This window comes from Nelumbo nucifera, chromosome 1 (genome assembly GCF_055504915.1).
Source record: "Nelumbo nucifera cultivar China Antique chromosome 1, China Antique-T2T, whole genome shotgun sequence".
NCBI classification, from domain to species: Eukaryota; Viridiplantae; Streptophyta; class Magnoliopsida; order Proteales; family Nelumbonaceae; genus Nelumbo; species Nelumbo nucifera.
The window spans coordinates 38,844,391-38,861,977 of NC_142649.1; the positions used below are offsets into that span (position 1 = coordinate 38,844,391).

General features: G+C 38.6%; 1 protein-coding gene across 5 annotated transcripts in view; it reads right to left on the reverse strand.

Moving 5' to 3' along the window:
- The window catches only part of LOC104590084 (erythroid differentiation factor-like protein), a 41,141-nt gene that overhangs the window by 5,022 nt on the left and 18,532 nt on the right, over positions 1-17,587 (reverse strand). For all 5 annotated transcript variants that reach the window (XR_016081269.1, XR_016081270.1, XM_010248615.3 and 2 more), the window contains exons 3-8: positions 14,020-14,227; positions 13,353-13,932; positions 13,031-13,282; positions 12,735-12,926; positions 12,571-12,645; positions 9,908-12,445 (exon numbers count right to left, since the gene is read on the reverse strand). Coding sequence is in view for 3 of the 5 variants with exons in the window: in XM_010248615.3 (XP_010246917.1) it covers positions 9,908-12,445; positions 12,571-12,645; positions 12,735-12,926; positions 13,031-13,282; positions 13,353-13,932; positions 14,020-14,227 (3,845 nt within the window). In the remaining 2 variants the exon portion in view is untranslated. The remainder of the gene's footprint in view (positions 1-9,907; positions 12,446-12,570; positions 12,646-12,734; positions 12,927-13,030; positions 13,283-13,352; positions 13,933-14,019; positions 14,228-17,587) is intronic.

A 17,587-nucleotide genomic window follows, 5' to 3' on the forward strand; every position in this document is an offset into this window, starting at 1 on the left:
TTACTTGGTACCAAAGCAAGACTAGGGTACTACGCAATCCTAGATCAGCCGACTACATGAGGAGATAAAGGGTTGATCGATCCACTTCAGACTGCCCAGGTCTTGGATTTTTTGGTGGGTTTCAGTCATCAAGAGGTGATCTATGTTTTGGCATCAAAATCAAGAAGAAATGGAGTGTGGGGAAGAGCCCTAGTCAAGTTGGACTCTTTATTTTTTATCTAATATTGGGAACTTAGACCTTTTTGAACTTCTCTAGGTTTTATATAGGAGGTGGTTTGGTTTCTAGCAGTTTTTGAACCATCTGGAGTGATCAGTTCACTTTTCTCTCCAGTGGGTGAAGGTGGGAGAAGAGGTACTTCTCTCTGGATAGGTTTTTCTTCTTCCGAAAAGATTTGTTACCCTTGTGTGTGAGATTGATTTGAACTTGGAGGCTCTCTACCTAGTTATTTCTTGTTTTGAATTGTTTAAAGTTGAAATCAAGAGTTGGAGTACTAAGCAGAAGTCCACCGGTGACATGGGTTTGGGTGTAAGAAGTACTAGTGATACTTTTGGGTTTGGAATTATTACCATAATAAAATTGGATGGTACAAATTATTTAGAATGGGCACAATCAGCCAAGATGGCCATTGGTGCTCGTGGGAAACCGGGGTACATCACTAGGGAGGAAAAGAAACTTGATACAGATTCCTCCCAATGGGTACAAGAGAATTATATGGTGATGTCCTAGCTATGTAATTCTATGTTACCTCACATTGGTAAAAATATTTTGTGGGCTAATACTGCAAAGGAGATTTGGGATGGAGTGACTAAAACTTATTCCTAGTAACAAAATGTAGCTAGAGCCTATCAGTAAGGAATCAGGTGATTGATACAAAATAGGGAGATAGACCACTTGCTATGTATTTCTCCATGCTGAAAACACTTTGGCAAGAGATAGATCACTTAGAGATTGTGGTTTGAGAGTATGAAGGATGCAGCAACCTATCAGAAGTTGGTGGAGAAGAATAGGGTCTTTGAGTTCTTGGCTGGACTGAACCTTGAATTTGATATTGCCAAGCAACACATCCTTTCCAGAGAAATTGCGACTCTTTCTCAAGCCTATGCCTTGTTTCTGGAGAGGAGAGAAAGAGGAATGTCATGTTGAGACAATCTGGGATTGACCAGTCAACTATGATTAGTACAGTCAAATCTAAGCCAAATGGAGATAGGGGGAGTAGTGAGATTAAGAGGGAGGATAAGAATGACTTGGTGTGTGACTATTGCAAGAAGCCTAAGCACACCAGAGACACTTGTTGGAAGCTCCACCTACATCTCATACCAGCTCAGGTCAAGAGCAGGAGGGGAAATGCAAATGTGGAAATTACAGGATACTCTTCGGGACCTCTTACCCAAGCTGACTTGAAGTCCATTGCAGTCTTGCAGTAGCAGCAATTAGAACTGAATTGGAGAAGTATGGATAGCTTATGAGCAAGAAGGATTCAGTTAATTCTAGTTCTTCGAACGGGCAGTAGAATGCAAGAGCCAATCACACTACTTCCTTTGCTCATACAGATAGTTCATATGCGGTTGCAAATTATGTATCCACCTCAAGTAAGGAGGGACCTCCCTAGATTATAGACCCAAGAGCATCTGAGCACATGACCAATATATCTACCCTTTTCAGTTCTTACCAATTGTGCTCTAGTAGAGAAAGAGTCTCTACAGCAGATGGTTCCCATATTCCCATTGCTGGGAAAGGGACAATTAGAATGACTGATGACAGTACTTTATCCTCTATCTTACATGTCCCTAGACTCCATACCAATCTTCTTTTTGTGAATAGTCTGATAAGAAATTTGAATTATTCAATGACTTTCCTTCCTGATAATTATGCTTTGCAGGATTTGGAATTGAAAAGGACGATTGGGAGTGGTCATGAGGTGAATGGAATCTACCTTCTGGATGAGATTTCGAGACATCAGAGCCACCATGTTAGTAGCAATAGTAGTAGTGGATCAAAGTCAGTGAGTTGAATTATTCTCTGACATAATCATTTGGGTCATCTTTCTTTCAATTCATTGAGATGTTTGCTTCCAAAGTTGTTTGAGTCTTTTCAGTTATCTAGTCTAGAGTGTGAAAGTTGTCAGTTGGTAAAACATTGTAGACATTCTTTTAAACCAAGTAATTAAAAAAGTTCTTTTTCTTTTGATATTGTTCACATTGATGTATGGGGACCTTATCATATTTCTTCCATGGGTGTTATCATTATTTTCTTTTGTTTGTGGAATATTACACATAGTATTCTTGGATATATTTGATGAGATCACGTGATAAGGTACCTATTTTGGTGTGACAGTTCTACCAAATGGTTCTTACACAATTTGGAGTGAAGACTAAGGTTTTCATATCAGACAATGCTAGAAAATACTTTGAGAAGGATTTGGCCACATATTTTTTGGAGCATGGGGTGATTCATCAGAACAGTTGTGTATATACACTACAGTAGAATGGGGTAGTAGAGAGGAAAAATAGATACATTGTGGAGTGGCAAGAAGTCTTATTGTGTGTGCTTCAGTTCCTGTTCGTTTTTGGGGGGATGCAATTCTCACGGTTGTGTATCTGATTAATCGTGTACCTTTACACATTCTGGGGTTTAAGGTGCCATTCAGTCTTCTTTTTCTAAATGGGAAGATATTTCATATGCCTTTGAGAGTTTTAGGGTGTGTTTGCTTTGTTCACATTCTTGGTCCTCATCGTAGGAAGTTAGATCCTAAGGGCAAGAAATATGTTTTCCTCGGGTATGCTCAAAACCAAAAGGGATATTGTTATGATCCAGCGTCGGGGAACAGGTTTGTCACTATGAATGTTACCTTCTTTGAGTCTACATTCTTTTTCTCTGGTGGTTCTCCTCAGGGGAAGTGTTTTGGGGAGGAGAACTCATAGTTGGTTCCTCTTCCTGTTTTATTTGTTCCTCTTCCTTCATCTGGTCCATTAGTTCCACCTATTGTTCCACCATCAACAGCTCCAGTCCCACTGCTTGATCCACTACGGACAACCTTACAATTTTTTCAGCACCAAAGCAAGAAGAGGGCTGACTCCACACATGCTCCAATAGAAGAACCTGCACCACTCTCCATCAATCCATTTGAGATTCTAGGTCCGGCTGATACAGTTCCAGGTATTTCCCTTGAGCCTATGCTTGTTATTTCCCCTAATCCCATTAATGATGTTTCTATACCTAACACTGATGTTGCAGTTGATCCCATTGATCTTGATCTTCCCATTGCACTCCGCAAGGGAAAGATCAAGTGTACAGCCCATTGCACCATCTTTCCTATAGTGCCTTATCACCTTCCCATTGTGTCTTCCTTTCTTCCTTGGATTTTGTGTCTATACTCAAGAATATCAGTGAGGCTCTCTCCAAACCCAAGTGCAGAACAGCTATGCAGGAAGAAATGGAGGCTTTGGTTAAGAACCAAACATGGGAGATAGTTGACCTTCCTACAAACAAAGAGACAGTCGGATGTAGATGGGTGTTCACTGTGAAGTATAGGGCTGATGGCAATATAGAGAGGTACAAGGCAAAGTTGGTTGCAAAAGGGTATACACAGACCTATGCTATTGATTACCTAGAGACCTTTGCACCAATAGCTAAGATGAGTTCAATTCGAATTCTCTTGTCTCTAGCATCTACTTATTGATGGCCCCTCTACCAGTTTGATGTTAAAAATGCAATCCTTAATGGTGATTTGCAAGAGGAGGTATATATTGGACATTCCAACTGGTTTTTATGAAAATGTTAGTGAGGGAAAAGTTTGTAAGCTGAAGAAATCATTATATGGTTTGAAACAGTCACCTAGGGCATGGTTTGATAAGTTCAAAGGAGCACTTATCCGGTTTGGATACACACAGACTCAGTACGATCATACTCTCTTTGTGAAAAGAAGAGAAGCACTTGTGTCAGTACTGATTGATGCACTCAAGAAGTCAGTATAATAAGAGTATGAGATCAAGGATCTAGGTGAGCTAAAATATTTTTTTGGGGATTAAGGTTGCAAGATCCAAGCATGGGATATTCATCTCTCAGAGGAAGTATGCGTTGGACTTACTGTAGAAAACTAGGAAGCTAGGAACTAAACCAGCTGATACTCCTATTGACTCGAACCATAGGATTAATGCTTTGGATGGTAAGTTGGTTAAGGATGTGGGGAGATATCAAAAGATGGTAGGCCAGCTATTATATTTATGTATGACATGCCTAGACATTTCCTATGTTGTTAGTGTTGGGAGTCAGCATATGCAGGCTCCTCGGGTTCAGCATTGGGAAGCCATTGATAGGATATTTGCATACCTGAAGAAGCATCCTTGCAGAGAGATTCTATTCTTAGACCATGGGAATTTAAAACTGGAGTCCTATACAGATGTAGATTGGGCAGGTTGTCTAGATGACAAGAGATCCACATCAGGGGTATGCGCCTTTGTGGGAGGAAATCTAGTTTCATGGAAGAATAAAAAACAATTAGTGGTGGCTAAGTCAAGTGCAACGGCTGAATATAGATCTATGGTCCATGGTGTTTCAGAGCTACTTTGGGTTAGATCCTTGCTGAGTGAGATTGGGATAAAAGTTGAGGAGCCCATGATGTTATATTGTGACAACCAAGCTGCAATCAATATTTCTCATAATCCAATTCAGCATGACAGGACAAAACACATTGAGGTTGATCAACACTTTATAAGAGAGAGGGTGACAACAGGAGAAGTTTGCTTGCCTTATGTCTCCTCTGAATTACAGTTAGTTGATGTCTTCACCAAAGGAATTGCAAAGAACAAGCTTGAATATGACCTACACAAGTTGGGAATGTGTGACATTTTACTCCCAACTTGAGGGAGAGTATTGAGGATTTTGGGCAAATTTGTGCAGATTTAGTAGCTGTTTTGTTTATTATTTGTTTAGAAAGGAAGTGAGGACCACAACACACTTTGGGTCCCTTTTGAGTGGTTCTTTTAAGTTATTTATGCAGCTTTATGTGTTAGCCGCCCTATAAGGGCATATTAGTCATTGTACCCTTTTTTAATTAAAAGTATAAATACTAGTGAAGAGGGCGCCCAGAACTGATTTGCTCTCTCTTTCTTTCTCAATCTCTTCTCTTTCTCTTCTTCCTCTAGAAACATCTCTTTTCTTTACAGATTCTTTGATTCGGTAGTTTTCTACTAAATAAAATCCTGGGCTTGCGTTTCTTAGGACAAGAAGAATTTGCAAGGAAAATTTACAAGACAGCAGTGACTGAGATTGGTGAAGCTGTTGTTAAATTAAAAAGTAAAAAGGATGAGGATCAAGGTTTTTTCAGTTTAGTTGGAGTGTGGGGTTGATGTTAAAAGGGATATAGAGCAGAATTCCATCCAGACTTTTTAGAAGAATGCAGTTTTAGAGTTAGAAAGAATCAATCCCAAATCATTGGAGGAGCAGAGGCTGGAGAAAAAGCCTAATGCAGTGAGGTGACTCAGAAATAAGAAGAATGTTCACACTGTTCAGCACAGTTGTCAAGGCGGCGCCTAGGCATCTAAGTGCTTTTTGGGGCTCACCTCGCCCAAACACCATGAGATTATATATAAGCTCTTTAGTTGTTATAATGTTTATTATATTTTGACTGTATAATAGTAAGAAAAACATGATAAACTATATCATTCCTTTTATTTCTTTCAAAAAATTATATATTTTTTATTAGTTCCTTATGTGGTTAGAGTTTTGACACCTATTCGAAGACTAAAGAAATGTGGATCACTGTCAGGGTTCAAGTGATACAAGTTCAATGAAGGGAATATGAAGAGTAAAGCTTTCTCCAATTTAGAACCTGAAGGAGATGAGGTTTCAAGCAAAGCCTGAGAAGATTTCACTTGGAGTTTTAGTTTTGAGTGGTTCTTGTGGTGTTGCAATTAGCATTTTGAGCCCCTGTTAGCAGGAGACCTTACCAACCAGCTGGTTGGCACCTCACACACACCCCGTTGCTGCAGTGAACGTGGAAACAGGTTCAGTTATAGTATCTATTTATTTTTTTTATGCGTCTTTGTGTTTATCCAACAAATCACTATGTTAAGTACTTATAGCATAAGTAGCTCACCAAACACTGCAACACAAATAAGTACTTAAAATAATTGTAAGTTGTTTGAGAAAGACCTCCCCAAACACTAATTAGTACTTAATTGAAGAAGTACTTAAAAAGAAGTGCTTATGATAAGTACTTAATTAACAAACCACTTATTTGCTAAACATAGTCTGAGGTGCTCAGTGGAAGTGGTTGGTTGGGTTCACTTCCTTTTCTTTTTCTGTTTCAGCTGAAGTTGTAGAAGTGTATTTTTTTGGTGTTATTCAGTGAGGTGTCTGGAAGTGAGATAGGTGGTTGGGTTTTCTTCCTTGGGGTGATGCCTTATCACATTTTTTGTAACTCTCTTCTTTCTTTCGTAATATATTCTCTTTTTTATTTATTTTCAAAAAAAAGCATTCTTCACATTGAATTAGATCAGTGGCCAAGAATAAGATGCCGCATGACATAATAAAACTCAAACTAAATTCATCTTTTCCACAAGGGCAAAAGTTCCCATGCAGTCTATATCACATGCTAAAGTGTATCCCTTGGCCGCCAATCTAGCTTTATAGCTTTCCAAGGTACCATTTTCCTTGTATATAATAGGGACCAAATAAGTATGTCTCAAATAAAAATGAGCAATGGATGGCATATATATTAGATTTGGATCCAACATGTTAGGGTTCTACTTCTTGCAAAAAGGAGAAACTTGATGAAGACCAAAGAAAGAGAAAAGAAGAATGATGACAAAGAAGGTATGTACAGTCTTTTTGCTATTTTTTTGTTTCTTTCTTTTTGTTTTGTCTATACTCGCTCTCTCTGTCTATCTATATAGCAAGGGGCTAGAAAGGATTTAGGGATTCAATTAATTCTATTGTATGGTCTTTCTAGTTCATCTTTAATGTATACATTACCTTTTCTTGAAAACAAAACAATGGGCTAGGAAGGATTTTTTTTTTTTTTGATAAATGATTAATACTTTATTGATATCAATGGCTTAAATCAGTACAAGCATCCCTTTGAGAGGCACGAGTTGCGACCTCCCCCAATTTTAGAACAAAATAAACAAGTTAAAAGAAAATTACAGCTGAACCCAATATAAAGTGTAGGTTTTCAAGACTGCTAGTCAGTCTCGACCACTAAGAGATTTCAGGTTCGATGAGAAGAAAAGTGAAGAAGTAGAAGAAAGAGTGGTGAAAGAGCAGTAGAACACAGATTTTGAGGAGAAGAACAGAATGTCAATATTCTGCCGCTGCCACTTTAAGTTAATATATATAGGTTATGCTAGTTACATGAAAGGACATATCTGCCCTTGGTGTTTACATCATAACTGCTAACAAATAACAAACAATGTAAAACTGAAACTAGAAATAACAGAATAGCAAAATAACCACAGCTGTGACTAGATACATTCTACCCTACGGACAGAGTGGGACCACAGCTGTGGGGCCCACATCAATGTTCTCTACATAAAGTATCCTTGTTTGTCCCTTGTTTAGCAAGACAATCAACCAAAGAATTTGCAGATTTCTGGCCCAGTGTACTCTTACATTCATGTCCCTTGTATACCATTTGAATTTCTTGATTTCATCTCTATAGTACCAAGGAACAAAATCCGGGTTTTGTAGCCAACCCACCACCAACTTGGAATCTCCTATTATCAAATTTACTAGGCTACGCTGGTGAGCAATCTGAGTTCCTTGTAATGCAGCAAATGGACTAGTAAGCATTTAGGGATAATTTTAGGACTAAATAAAAGAGTAAACAGAGGTTGGAAAGGTTTTAGGACCTTGAGAAAATAGAAATTTTAAATAAATATGTATAAGTGGAATTTTCTAAAGAAATTTTGTAAACATTTTAGAATGATGGATTGTATGCATGATTTAGTTTGAAAGCATTTTGAGTAAGTTTTCCACAAAGGACAAAAAAACTCCTTGAGAATAACCACCAAAATCCAATGAATTAAGATTTAAATAAAATTTGGCATAAAATTTGGTAGGATGAAAAGTGATAGAAATCTATAAGATATCCAAATATGGGAGAATTCCAATATGGTTTGACAAGGATGAAAATAACTGAAATGCAAAAGTCAAGCGAATTTTATGTTTAACTAAAGAAAATGTACCTAGATCAATTTTTAGTCCTTTAAAGATAATAAACTCTTTTAATGAATAATTTATGGATTATTGATGACTATAATGAACATTTGAAGAATTAGAAAGCAAGAGAGAGAGAGAGAGAGAGAAGAGAGAACCTAGAAGACTAGAATCATTCAATGGACACCTAGAATCTCTCTAGGTTTATGGGTTCAGTCTCATTCACCATAAGCATAACATGCAGAAAAATCACTCAAATATCATTTCATTACAATTTATCATGTTTTTGCAACAATATACATAAATGTACTGTCTAGAGTCAACTAAACTCCTTGAACCATGAAGTTCAAAATTATGATTCTACCACACTAACAAACATAAAGAAAATAACTCTAAAAGCAATATATAGAATAACCAAAATATCATTACTATAAAAAATAAAAAATACTTGAAAATCCAGAAATTTCCAAATCTGGTTTCTTTTCTCATGCATTACTCACACTTCACATGACATGGGTACATCACTAATCCCACAGCAGGCATTTGGCAACATAGTTGTCAAGGTGATGCCTAGGCAACACCTAAGGCAATAAGGCATTCTTGGAGGGTTGCCTTGCCCAAATGCCTACAAATTTATATGTAAGACACCACATAATATTTTTATATTTTGTTATTAGTAGTATAATAGATATTATTAGACTAAATTATTCATATTGTGGGTTTATAGTGTTAATATTATTGTTCTTATACCAGTTTCTTTTTATTATTTTCTTACTTGCTTGGATTCAATCGGCAGACAATTCATGGCATAGCCTTGAACACTTTAGGACTTTAAAACCTGAATTGATAAGGAAGAAATACTTGAAGATTTTATCCAATTGAAACACAAGAACAATAAAGGCTCATCCCTTATGTTTTGTATGTTTTCTTTCATATTTTTCTTCTCATAAATATGTTGATTCTCTATCTTTTGATATGGAGTTTATACTTATTTCTTGAGGATTATGGTAATGATTAGTTAACGATACTGCTTATTACTATGAAACCTAGGGAACTACCCTAGGATTTATATTTTTTTATTAAAAATAAGAACTCATTGCCTAGGCGATGCCTAAGTGTCTGCCTAGGAGACTAGGCGCCTTGAAAAGTATGTTTTACAATGCCACACACCAAGGCATGCCTCAAGTTTTATACCTCTAATAATATTGACATTTCCTAGAAACAAAGGTACCAATCATGAAACTAGGAGTTCCAATAGCCATGTTCTCAGGGCCAGTTGGAGGAGACTCCCTGAGAGCAGAAGTGTTAGCAGTAGTGGAAGGCATCCAAAAGGCAAAGCAAATGAACATTCAAAAGCTATTTGTGGAAGGAGAGTCCAAACAGGTGATTATCTGGTTACAAGATGGGGGGTCAAATCTGTGGCTTTTCAACAATGAGAGATTTGGAAATAGTTGTTGGGTGTGTTAAGAGATTTGCTATGTAGCAGATGCCTTAGCTAAACAATGGGTGGAGAGAGATTCATTATGGGCACAACTGTAAGGGATCAGATTGTATGGGAGAGAAATAAGAGGTTTTATCTCTCACAGCGACTGTATTTAATGTATTTTACCATCCTTCTTCTTAATTAATAAAATGTTAAGTTATTGATCAAAAAAAATTGACATGCATTAAATAAAGACCAATATATAATTGCTAAACCATTATTGTATTAGAAAACTGACAGAGAACCAACAAGTTAATGGAACATACTGTGTTTGAGTGAAAAATGTCTGAGAGATTCAATGAAAGAGCTGATCTTTCCATAAGAATAGTCAGGTACATGATGGGATGTGTCTTTGCTCCATAAAAATCTATCGATTTCTGCCAGTTCCTTTCAGCCAAAGATGCATACTGCTTAACCTTCTGAAGACTGTTGCTCTCACCTCTAGATGGATTAATGTGCTTATGATCTGCATTTGAAAACCTCAAACAACAATCCCTGTGGTAGCAAGCAAGTTGAAAATAAGCATATGCAGCCTCCTGTTTGCGCAGTTCACCCAGTGATTCATACATATATACAGCCTCCCTAATAGCATCATTGGCTGAAATCTCATGTTTCCTCAGTTCTTTCCTAGCTCTCCTATCAAGAGGATTTAGATGGCTTAAAGACAGATGTTCAAGAGTTCTGTTTTCATAAACCTCTGCAGTAATATCCTCTCTGGCCAAAAGCATACCGAGCCTCAAATATGTATTAGCAAATTGTGTATATACCTCATTCCTCAAGGTGCTTGACACTGATCCTGTGCCCTCCCCTAGAGCATTCAACTCTGACCTGGCTGCACCATAATATCGTAGTGATTCACAGTATTCAAGCTTTGCAGTATTAAGAGCTTTGTTATATGCATTTTGGAAGATCACATGTGCCTTGAGATTTTCTATCTTCAATACCATTTCTTCTGCCAATGCTCTTCTGCCATGACCCAAGTTGCATTCAATTAATATAATATTAGTATGGTCAGAAACTTCTCTGAAGGCTTTTATAGCTTCTGCAAATGCTAGTTCAGCTTTGTCCAAATCTTTTCTTTCAAGCCTCTGTCGACCTAGTTCATTACACACCCATCCTTTCTTTTTAAGTACAGATTGTAATTCTGCTAAACCAGTGGGCAGGCCATCCATTGCTTGTCTAGCCGCATCATAACAGCTTATGGCAGATGAAAGATTGGAATCTTCATCTGCAAATACAGGCCCTTGAAGAAATTTGAAAATTCCACCAGTTTTCTCTTTGGATGCTTCTTGAGTATTAGTTTCAACATCAGTAGCTGCTAAAGACCCACTATCCTGCACTTCCAAGGGACCCTCAACTATAGAATTAGTGGTCCAAGATGCTTCACCTAAATTATTTGTTATTGTTTTAGAATTTTCAACAGATTTGTTACCACCTTTATTGTTAGGTAAACATCCACCTTCGAAAGCATTCACAGGTTCTTCCTTGCTCTGAACATGGCTATCATCCAGAGTTCCAACAAGAGCATCTTTAGATTTCTTTGCATTAAGTCTTTTACTCTGTTTTCTACCATGAGTTAATGGTTGGACATCTCCAGTGCTACTGCTTGCACTGTTACCACTGCTTGCCCTGTCACTCTGGCAACTGCAGTTTATCAAGGAACAAGTACTGCAGTTCTGCTTATATTGTCCCAACTTCTTTTTGAGCCTTTTTACCTCCTTCATAACTTCAGATGGCATTCTCAATTTGCGACTACAAGGTTTGCTTTCTGGGTGTATTGGTATTTCTTTACCTCTTACCATGTGGTGCTCAACATACACATCCCCAACAAGTGTCCACGCCTTGGCCCAGAAAAGGTAAGGGGAAGAGCAACATTCAATAGGAAGGCAATCTCCGGTGAAATCAGAATGCAATTGTTTGTCAAGGAATGGTCTTGTCTTTCCACTCAAACTACCAAAATTTGATTGGGATGTGCTAATTACCATGGATGAGGTAAACTGTTCTTCTTCAATATGTTGGGGCATTGATCCATAAATAGAACATGCCAAGTCTACAACCTTTAGAGTTTGACGCAATTGCCCATCTTCTTTATAAGCTTGCCCAAGAAGCAAATAAGACTCTCCAAGTAAAAGAACAAGTTTCCACAACTTGTGGTCCATTTTCAATCTTGGAAGCCACTCCCGAATATCACAAACTTCAATACAATCAGTATCACCACAAGCACATACAGTAAAGGGGGTAGATGATCTTTCCTGGATGCTGCTACCATGATCAATCAGCTTTAATTCAGTGTCCTGTAATTGACGCTTCCACCTGAGAGACTTGATAGCTTGAGATACATGATGTATTGCAGCTAACCTCGAGGAGATTGGATCAGCAACAGTTTGAACCATATGTGCAGAAGCTGAAGCCATCTCACATACTGCAAGGCTATCTTCACTGCAAGAACTTGGCACAGTTCCTTTTGAACCTCTCCCATCCATTCTTTGTGGTGCAACAAATTTTTTTGGGCTAAACAGATTTGCTTCTAAAGTCATCTTCAGAGAGGGCTCCCCTGACAGTGAATCTTGAAGATTATTTCCATCTTTAGATGAAGGAGTCTGTGCATCTTCTGCAATTTGAGAACATGATTCATCATGGATTAATGATCTAGTCATGCCTAGAGATAAGTCAGAGGGTTCATCTTCTGCATCAGTAACTGTAACTTCAGATTCAATAGGAACAGATTCAGATGTTAAATCAAGCTCCTCATGGTATTTCAAAATAAACCTTGCAAATTGTTCATGAGCAAATGCACGAACAACCTATTTCACCACCAAATTAATTGTAAGTATAAAAATCATCTTTCAATCCAATAATTTTGGATAAAAATCAACCAAAAAGAAAACAGCATGACCAATATCAAACATATCCTGGAAAGCAGTAATACCAGATGATCCTGCTCATCCAAAAAATCCAGACATTTTTTGAAAAACCTTGCACACCTCGCCCTACCATTGGCACCCTGCAGTAAAAATAGTCGATCATCAACTAGAGTTAACCATATCCTATAGGGCAAAGAATCTAAAATGACAGACATCTCTGATTCCATACCCCTGAAAATGATAGTCTATGAGCAACTCGGTACAGAAGAGTCCCCAATGAAAACAAGGAGTCCCTTCTCCCTCTATGCATTATAGATGACAGGGAGCTAGAGCTTTTATCATGGTTACTGGGTGAATGGTTCTTAGGGAGAACAGAAAGATCAAAGAGTTGGATAACATCCTCTCCAGCACTTTTATACAACTGAAAATATTTAGTCAACATAAGAATCATGAAAGTTACAAATTGTAATAAGCAATTTAAAATACATCCATTTCCATATCCAGATAAAAACCAGGAAACAGTACCCAATATGCACCAGGATCTTGCTTGCAGTTTTCCTGAAGGAACCTCAAAACTGAAAGGCCATTTTGTTGGACAACATGAGGATGGAATGCAGGTGTGCCATCTTCAGAGATGCCCTTAAGTAAAAAAATATCATCTGTTTTAAGAAGCTCATAGCCTTGGACAACACCATTTTGATGATAACAGATGGCCAATTCAGGAACACTTGCCATGACATTGTCAAGCCAGGCTTCCAGCCAAGTCAATGGTGTGACCTGTAGATGAGAAATACAATGAGAAAGAAAAGAGACATAATATCATTGTATACAGCAAGATGCTGGTTACCTGTCGCGCAACGTCCCACAGATGCAAGCTCACAGCAGCATATTTCTCATTACTAAATAAAAGCAAGTCACTTCCCAAAAGCATGCGAAAGTTGTGAAATTTCCAAAACAAAACTCTTAGAAAATCATCACCACCAACCCTCCTGTACTTTTCAGATTCCTGCACTGTGCATCTGGGCTTTTCACCAACTTGTGAAGCTTTCTTGACAGCATCACACCTGCTATTTCTCTTACTTTTCTTACCACCCAAAAAAAAATCACCCTGATTCCCTTGTGGATACTGTGCATGGCCATTTAATCCTTCTCTCTGGCTGCCACCACCACTCTGACCAAGAATCTGTGATGTATCGCCTTGATTTGGAAGATCAGGAGAGACAAAAGATCCCTTCGTAGAGTCAAATTGTCCTGGAAAAATGGTTGGGTTTGACTCCTCTTCGTGTGGGACATATTTACCTGGTGGGCAATCACAAGCCTCCATTCTGACTGAATGCATGGCAAAATTCAGAAAGAGAGACTGATCAACACATTTAGATTGATTGCTATGTCTTCTAACCAATTTTTCTCCCTCCTCAACATCAGGCCTGCAAATGTTCAGGAAAATTGAAGGATGTGTGTTTGCAATTACAAGCTGAACATGCAAAAAAGCAGCTTCTGTTTAAAAGGCATACCCTGTATTAAGAACAAGAGTCTGACCAATACGATGAACTGCAATAGATAAACGAGCCTTGGAGTAGGGCATCTTAAAGATCTGCTTCAGAATATCAGCTGGAGCAATGACATCTATCTCATCGCCATATTCCACTAGACCAGATACAGCGAGCATCTCACATTTTCTAGCAAGATTTTGAGTGATAGCCCCACTTTCCCAATGAAAATCTGTTGACATCAATGAACAAAACGTAGCTCAAATATTAGAAGTTCAAGGAAAGAAACAAAGAAGAGAATGATTTAGTTAAATGGTTCCCTAAAAGGTAAAGAAGTAGAAGCAACAAGTGGAAAATTAGTTAACTAGCATTCTGAAGCTAGCAAGTAGAGTATATATTAACCTATGATACTGGACACCTCTCCTCTATAAGAGTGCTGTATCATATCAGATGCTTAAATTTTTGGTGTAGATTTCTTATCTGATACCTTGTCCAGTCATCCTTTTGCCATATCCAGGTAACATAGATACTAAGTGGAAGGATTGTGCAAAACTCACAGAGGAAATGACAAATGATCCAAATTGGAATAAGGTCATAATCATGCAAGAAATTATTTATGTGCTAATAATTGAACAATCGGATAAGGCATTAAATAAAACAGATTGGCAAAAATAGGATCCATGTAGCCAACCCTATATAGTTGGGATAAGGCATGCATGATGATAGTTATAATTCAAAATACACCAATTTCTGCCATCTATTGGTAAGAGGTTTGCATATTTCTGTTTGTCCTTTATTGACCGGGTGCAAAAGATGTACCAAACACCCTACATTTTCCTTCTGCATCCTCCCATTAGTATCAACAACACTTGGTTGCCTTCTAATGTAGAAAGGAATTAGAAAAGAATCCTAATGCAGCTGGATGCTTTAAGAGGAAAAGTCAAAGAGTTGTTCAAAGTTTTGAATGTGTTTGACAGATCGAGGAGGGGCTTTTTTGGGGTTGGACCAAATAAGAAGGTGAAGAAAACCAGGAAGGGTAACAAGAGGATTTCAGGGGAGTACAATTAAGGTGATGGAAAAGTTTTGTGTTGTAATGCATTGTGATATCTGGGGTTACTTTGTCTTTATATTTTGGAGTCACCTTGTTTGCCTTCTAAGTTTTGAACTACAAAATAATTTATTATATAAACAAAAACTAAGATTTAACATCACATCCGAAAAAAACTTCAAGTTGACTCAAATTGGTCATCAACTCCATTAGGTGTGCAGTAATGTTGCTACTCCACATATCTACAATATTGTTGTCAATTCTTCACATTAAAATACCCTCTCTTATACTCTACATAGTGTCAGTAGCTTTCTTGGTCAATTCTCTAAGAAAAACTCCTATTTGAGGGTATTCTCCATAATTCCATATCCATATACTTATCCATAAGAAGACGCCCTATCAGAAGCTTGTCCATAGAGCCTACAAGTATATGGTTAGGATTAAGATGCCCATAGGCATGTGATGATGTAGAACTGGAAGTGCCCCACTCAATAGGACTAGAAGAGTTGTTCATCCCTGCTAAGCTAGTTTTCTGACATGGTCTTTTCATAATTGGCTTCCATTGTCTTGTTTTTTCGATAATATTGACTTCTAGAAACACAAGAAGCTTGGCTATAATCTTGAGTAGCATGATCGAACCTTGACTCTCCAATTGTTAGGTTCAAAGGTCTCTGATTTTCACTCCCTCTATGTTCTTGGATATTTACCCCCATCACCACTGTCACCTCCATTTTTTCCATCATCATCATCATTGTTGAGAATACTTGGTATGTAAGGGCAATATTATCTTTTATGTTCTTTTGTATTTGGGCACCCAAGGGCATAGTTGTAATATCTCATGCTTAATAGTAAACATAGATTGCTGGTTTGAGGGTGTGAACAGTAACTCACACCTTCTCTTGGACACATCCCTCTCTTTCTCTTTTGCTTCTTCTTCTTCTTCTTCCTTTTACCTTCCACACGTGTAACTTGGTATTAGAGCTCATTGAGACTTGAGGGAGTTTCTACTGCTGACCTTCATTCCAGGGGAAAACTGCTGACACCAAACCGCCATTGGATGATGTCAGCAGTTCATATAGGTGGTGGTGGCACTGATGTGGGCGCCAGCAGCAGCAGCAGTAATTTAGTGTTCTCAGCAGCAGCAATTTAGTGTTCTCAGCCTATCTTATCCATTCAGTATTCTTACCTTATCTACTTTCGGTAGCAGAGACTAGTAGGAGTCTTATCTATTCAGTGTTCTTATCTTATCAGTTCAGTAGTATGGATTAGTAGGGAGTCTTATCTTATCTTATCAATTCAGTAGGATAGATTAAGGGAGTCTTATCTTATCTTATCTTATCAGTTCAGTAGGATAGATTAGTAGGGAGTCTTCCTAATTAGCAAGGAGTCTTCCTGAAAGTAGGACTCTTATCTCTTGTAATCTCCTATTTAAGGAGCTGAGAATATTGAATAAAGGCTTCGAAAATTTCAGTCAAGAAAGAGAGCAAGGAGAGTTAGGTGATCTCTTGAACAAATCACCTTTAGGGCGGCAAGATAGGTTCTTCAAGAAAAGGGAGGAACAAGGAAAAACAAGAGGTTTTCCCCGTGGACCGACCCGTGACGAGATCCTATTCTCGGGCCCATAACAATTTGGTATCAGAGCAAGGCGTCATGGGTGACCTTGAGCAGTTGACGACTAGGGTTCATGAACTGGAGCTCAAGATCGTGAAAAATAGCACGGAGGTGCACGAGATCAAGGACGACGTCCGAGAATTAAGGCGCTTGATGGAGTTGTACTTTTCCAGCAAGAAAAGGAACCCGGAAGGGGCTGCAACCACAACCGGCCGTCGACCAGACGTGGCAGAATCGTCGGGCGAGCAGCAGGTCGTTGCCCTAGCGCAGGTTAGCAACACCCAGAATGTCCCGATTAAGCAGGAATCCGGTGTCGTCGAGGTGTCGCAGAATCTTGGGATTGCATATCTTCAAGTTGTTGCAGGTGTTGGGGCAAGTGCTGGTGAAGGAGCTTGTATGCCTCATGTTGTGGCTGCAAATGTTGCAAAAGAGTGTTTGTTAGCTGCAGTCAGATCAGATCCTAGGGCTGCACATATCTGGGTGAATCTTGCTAATGCATACTATTTGGCTGGTGATCATAGAAGTGCTGGAAGGTGCCTGGAGAAGGCAGAAAAACTGGAGCCTAATTGCATGTCAACTCGATATGCTGTTGCGCTTCATCGTATCAAGGATGCAGAAAGGTCTCAAGATCCCACTAAACAACTTTCATGGGTTGCGAATGAAATGGCTTCAATACTCAGAGAAGGGGACTCTGCAACAATTGAGCTTCGGATAGCATGGGCAGGACTTGTCATGGTTCACAAGGCTCAGCATGAAATTGCAGCAACGTTTGGAACTGGACATAATGATTTGACGAAAGTGGAAGAGCGAGCTTTGTACACACTAAAGCAGGCAATAGAAGAGGATCCAGATGATGTGGTTCAGTGGCACCAGCTTGGCCTTCACAATCTTTGTACTCTACAGTTCAAGACATCTCAGAAGTACCTTTAGGTT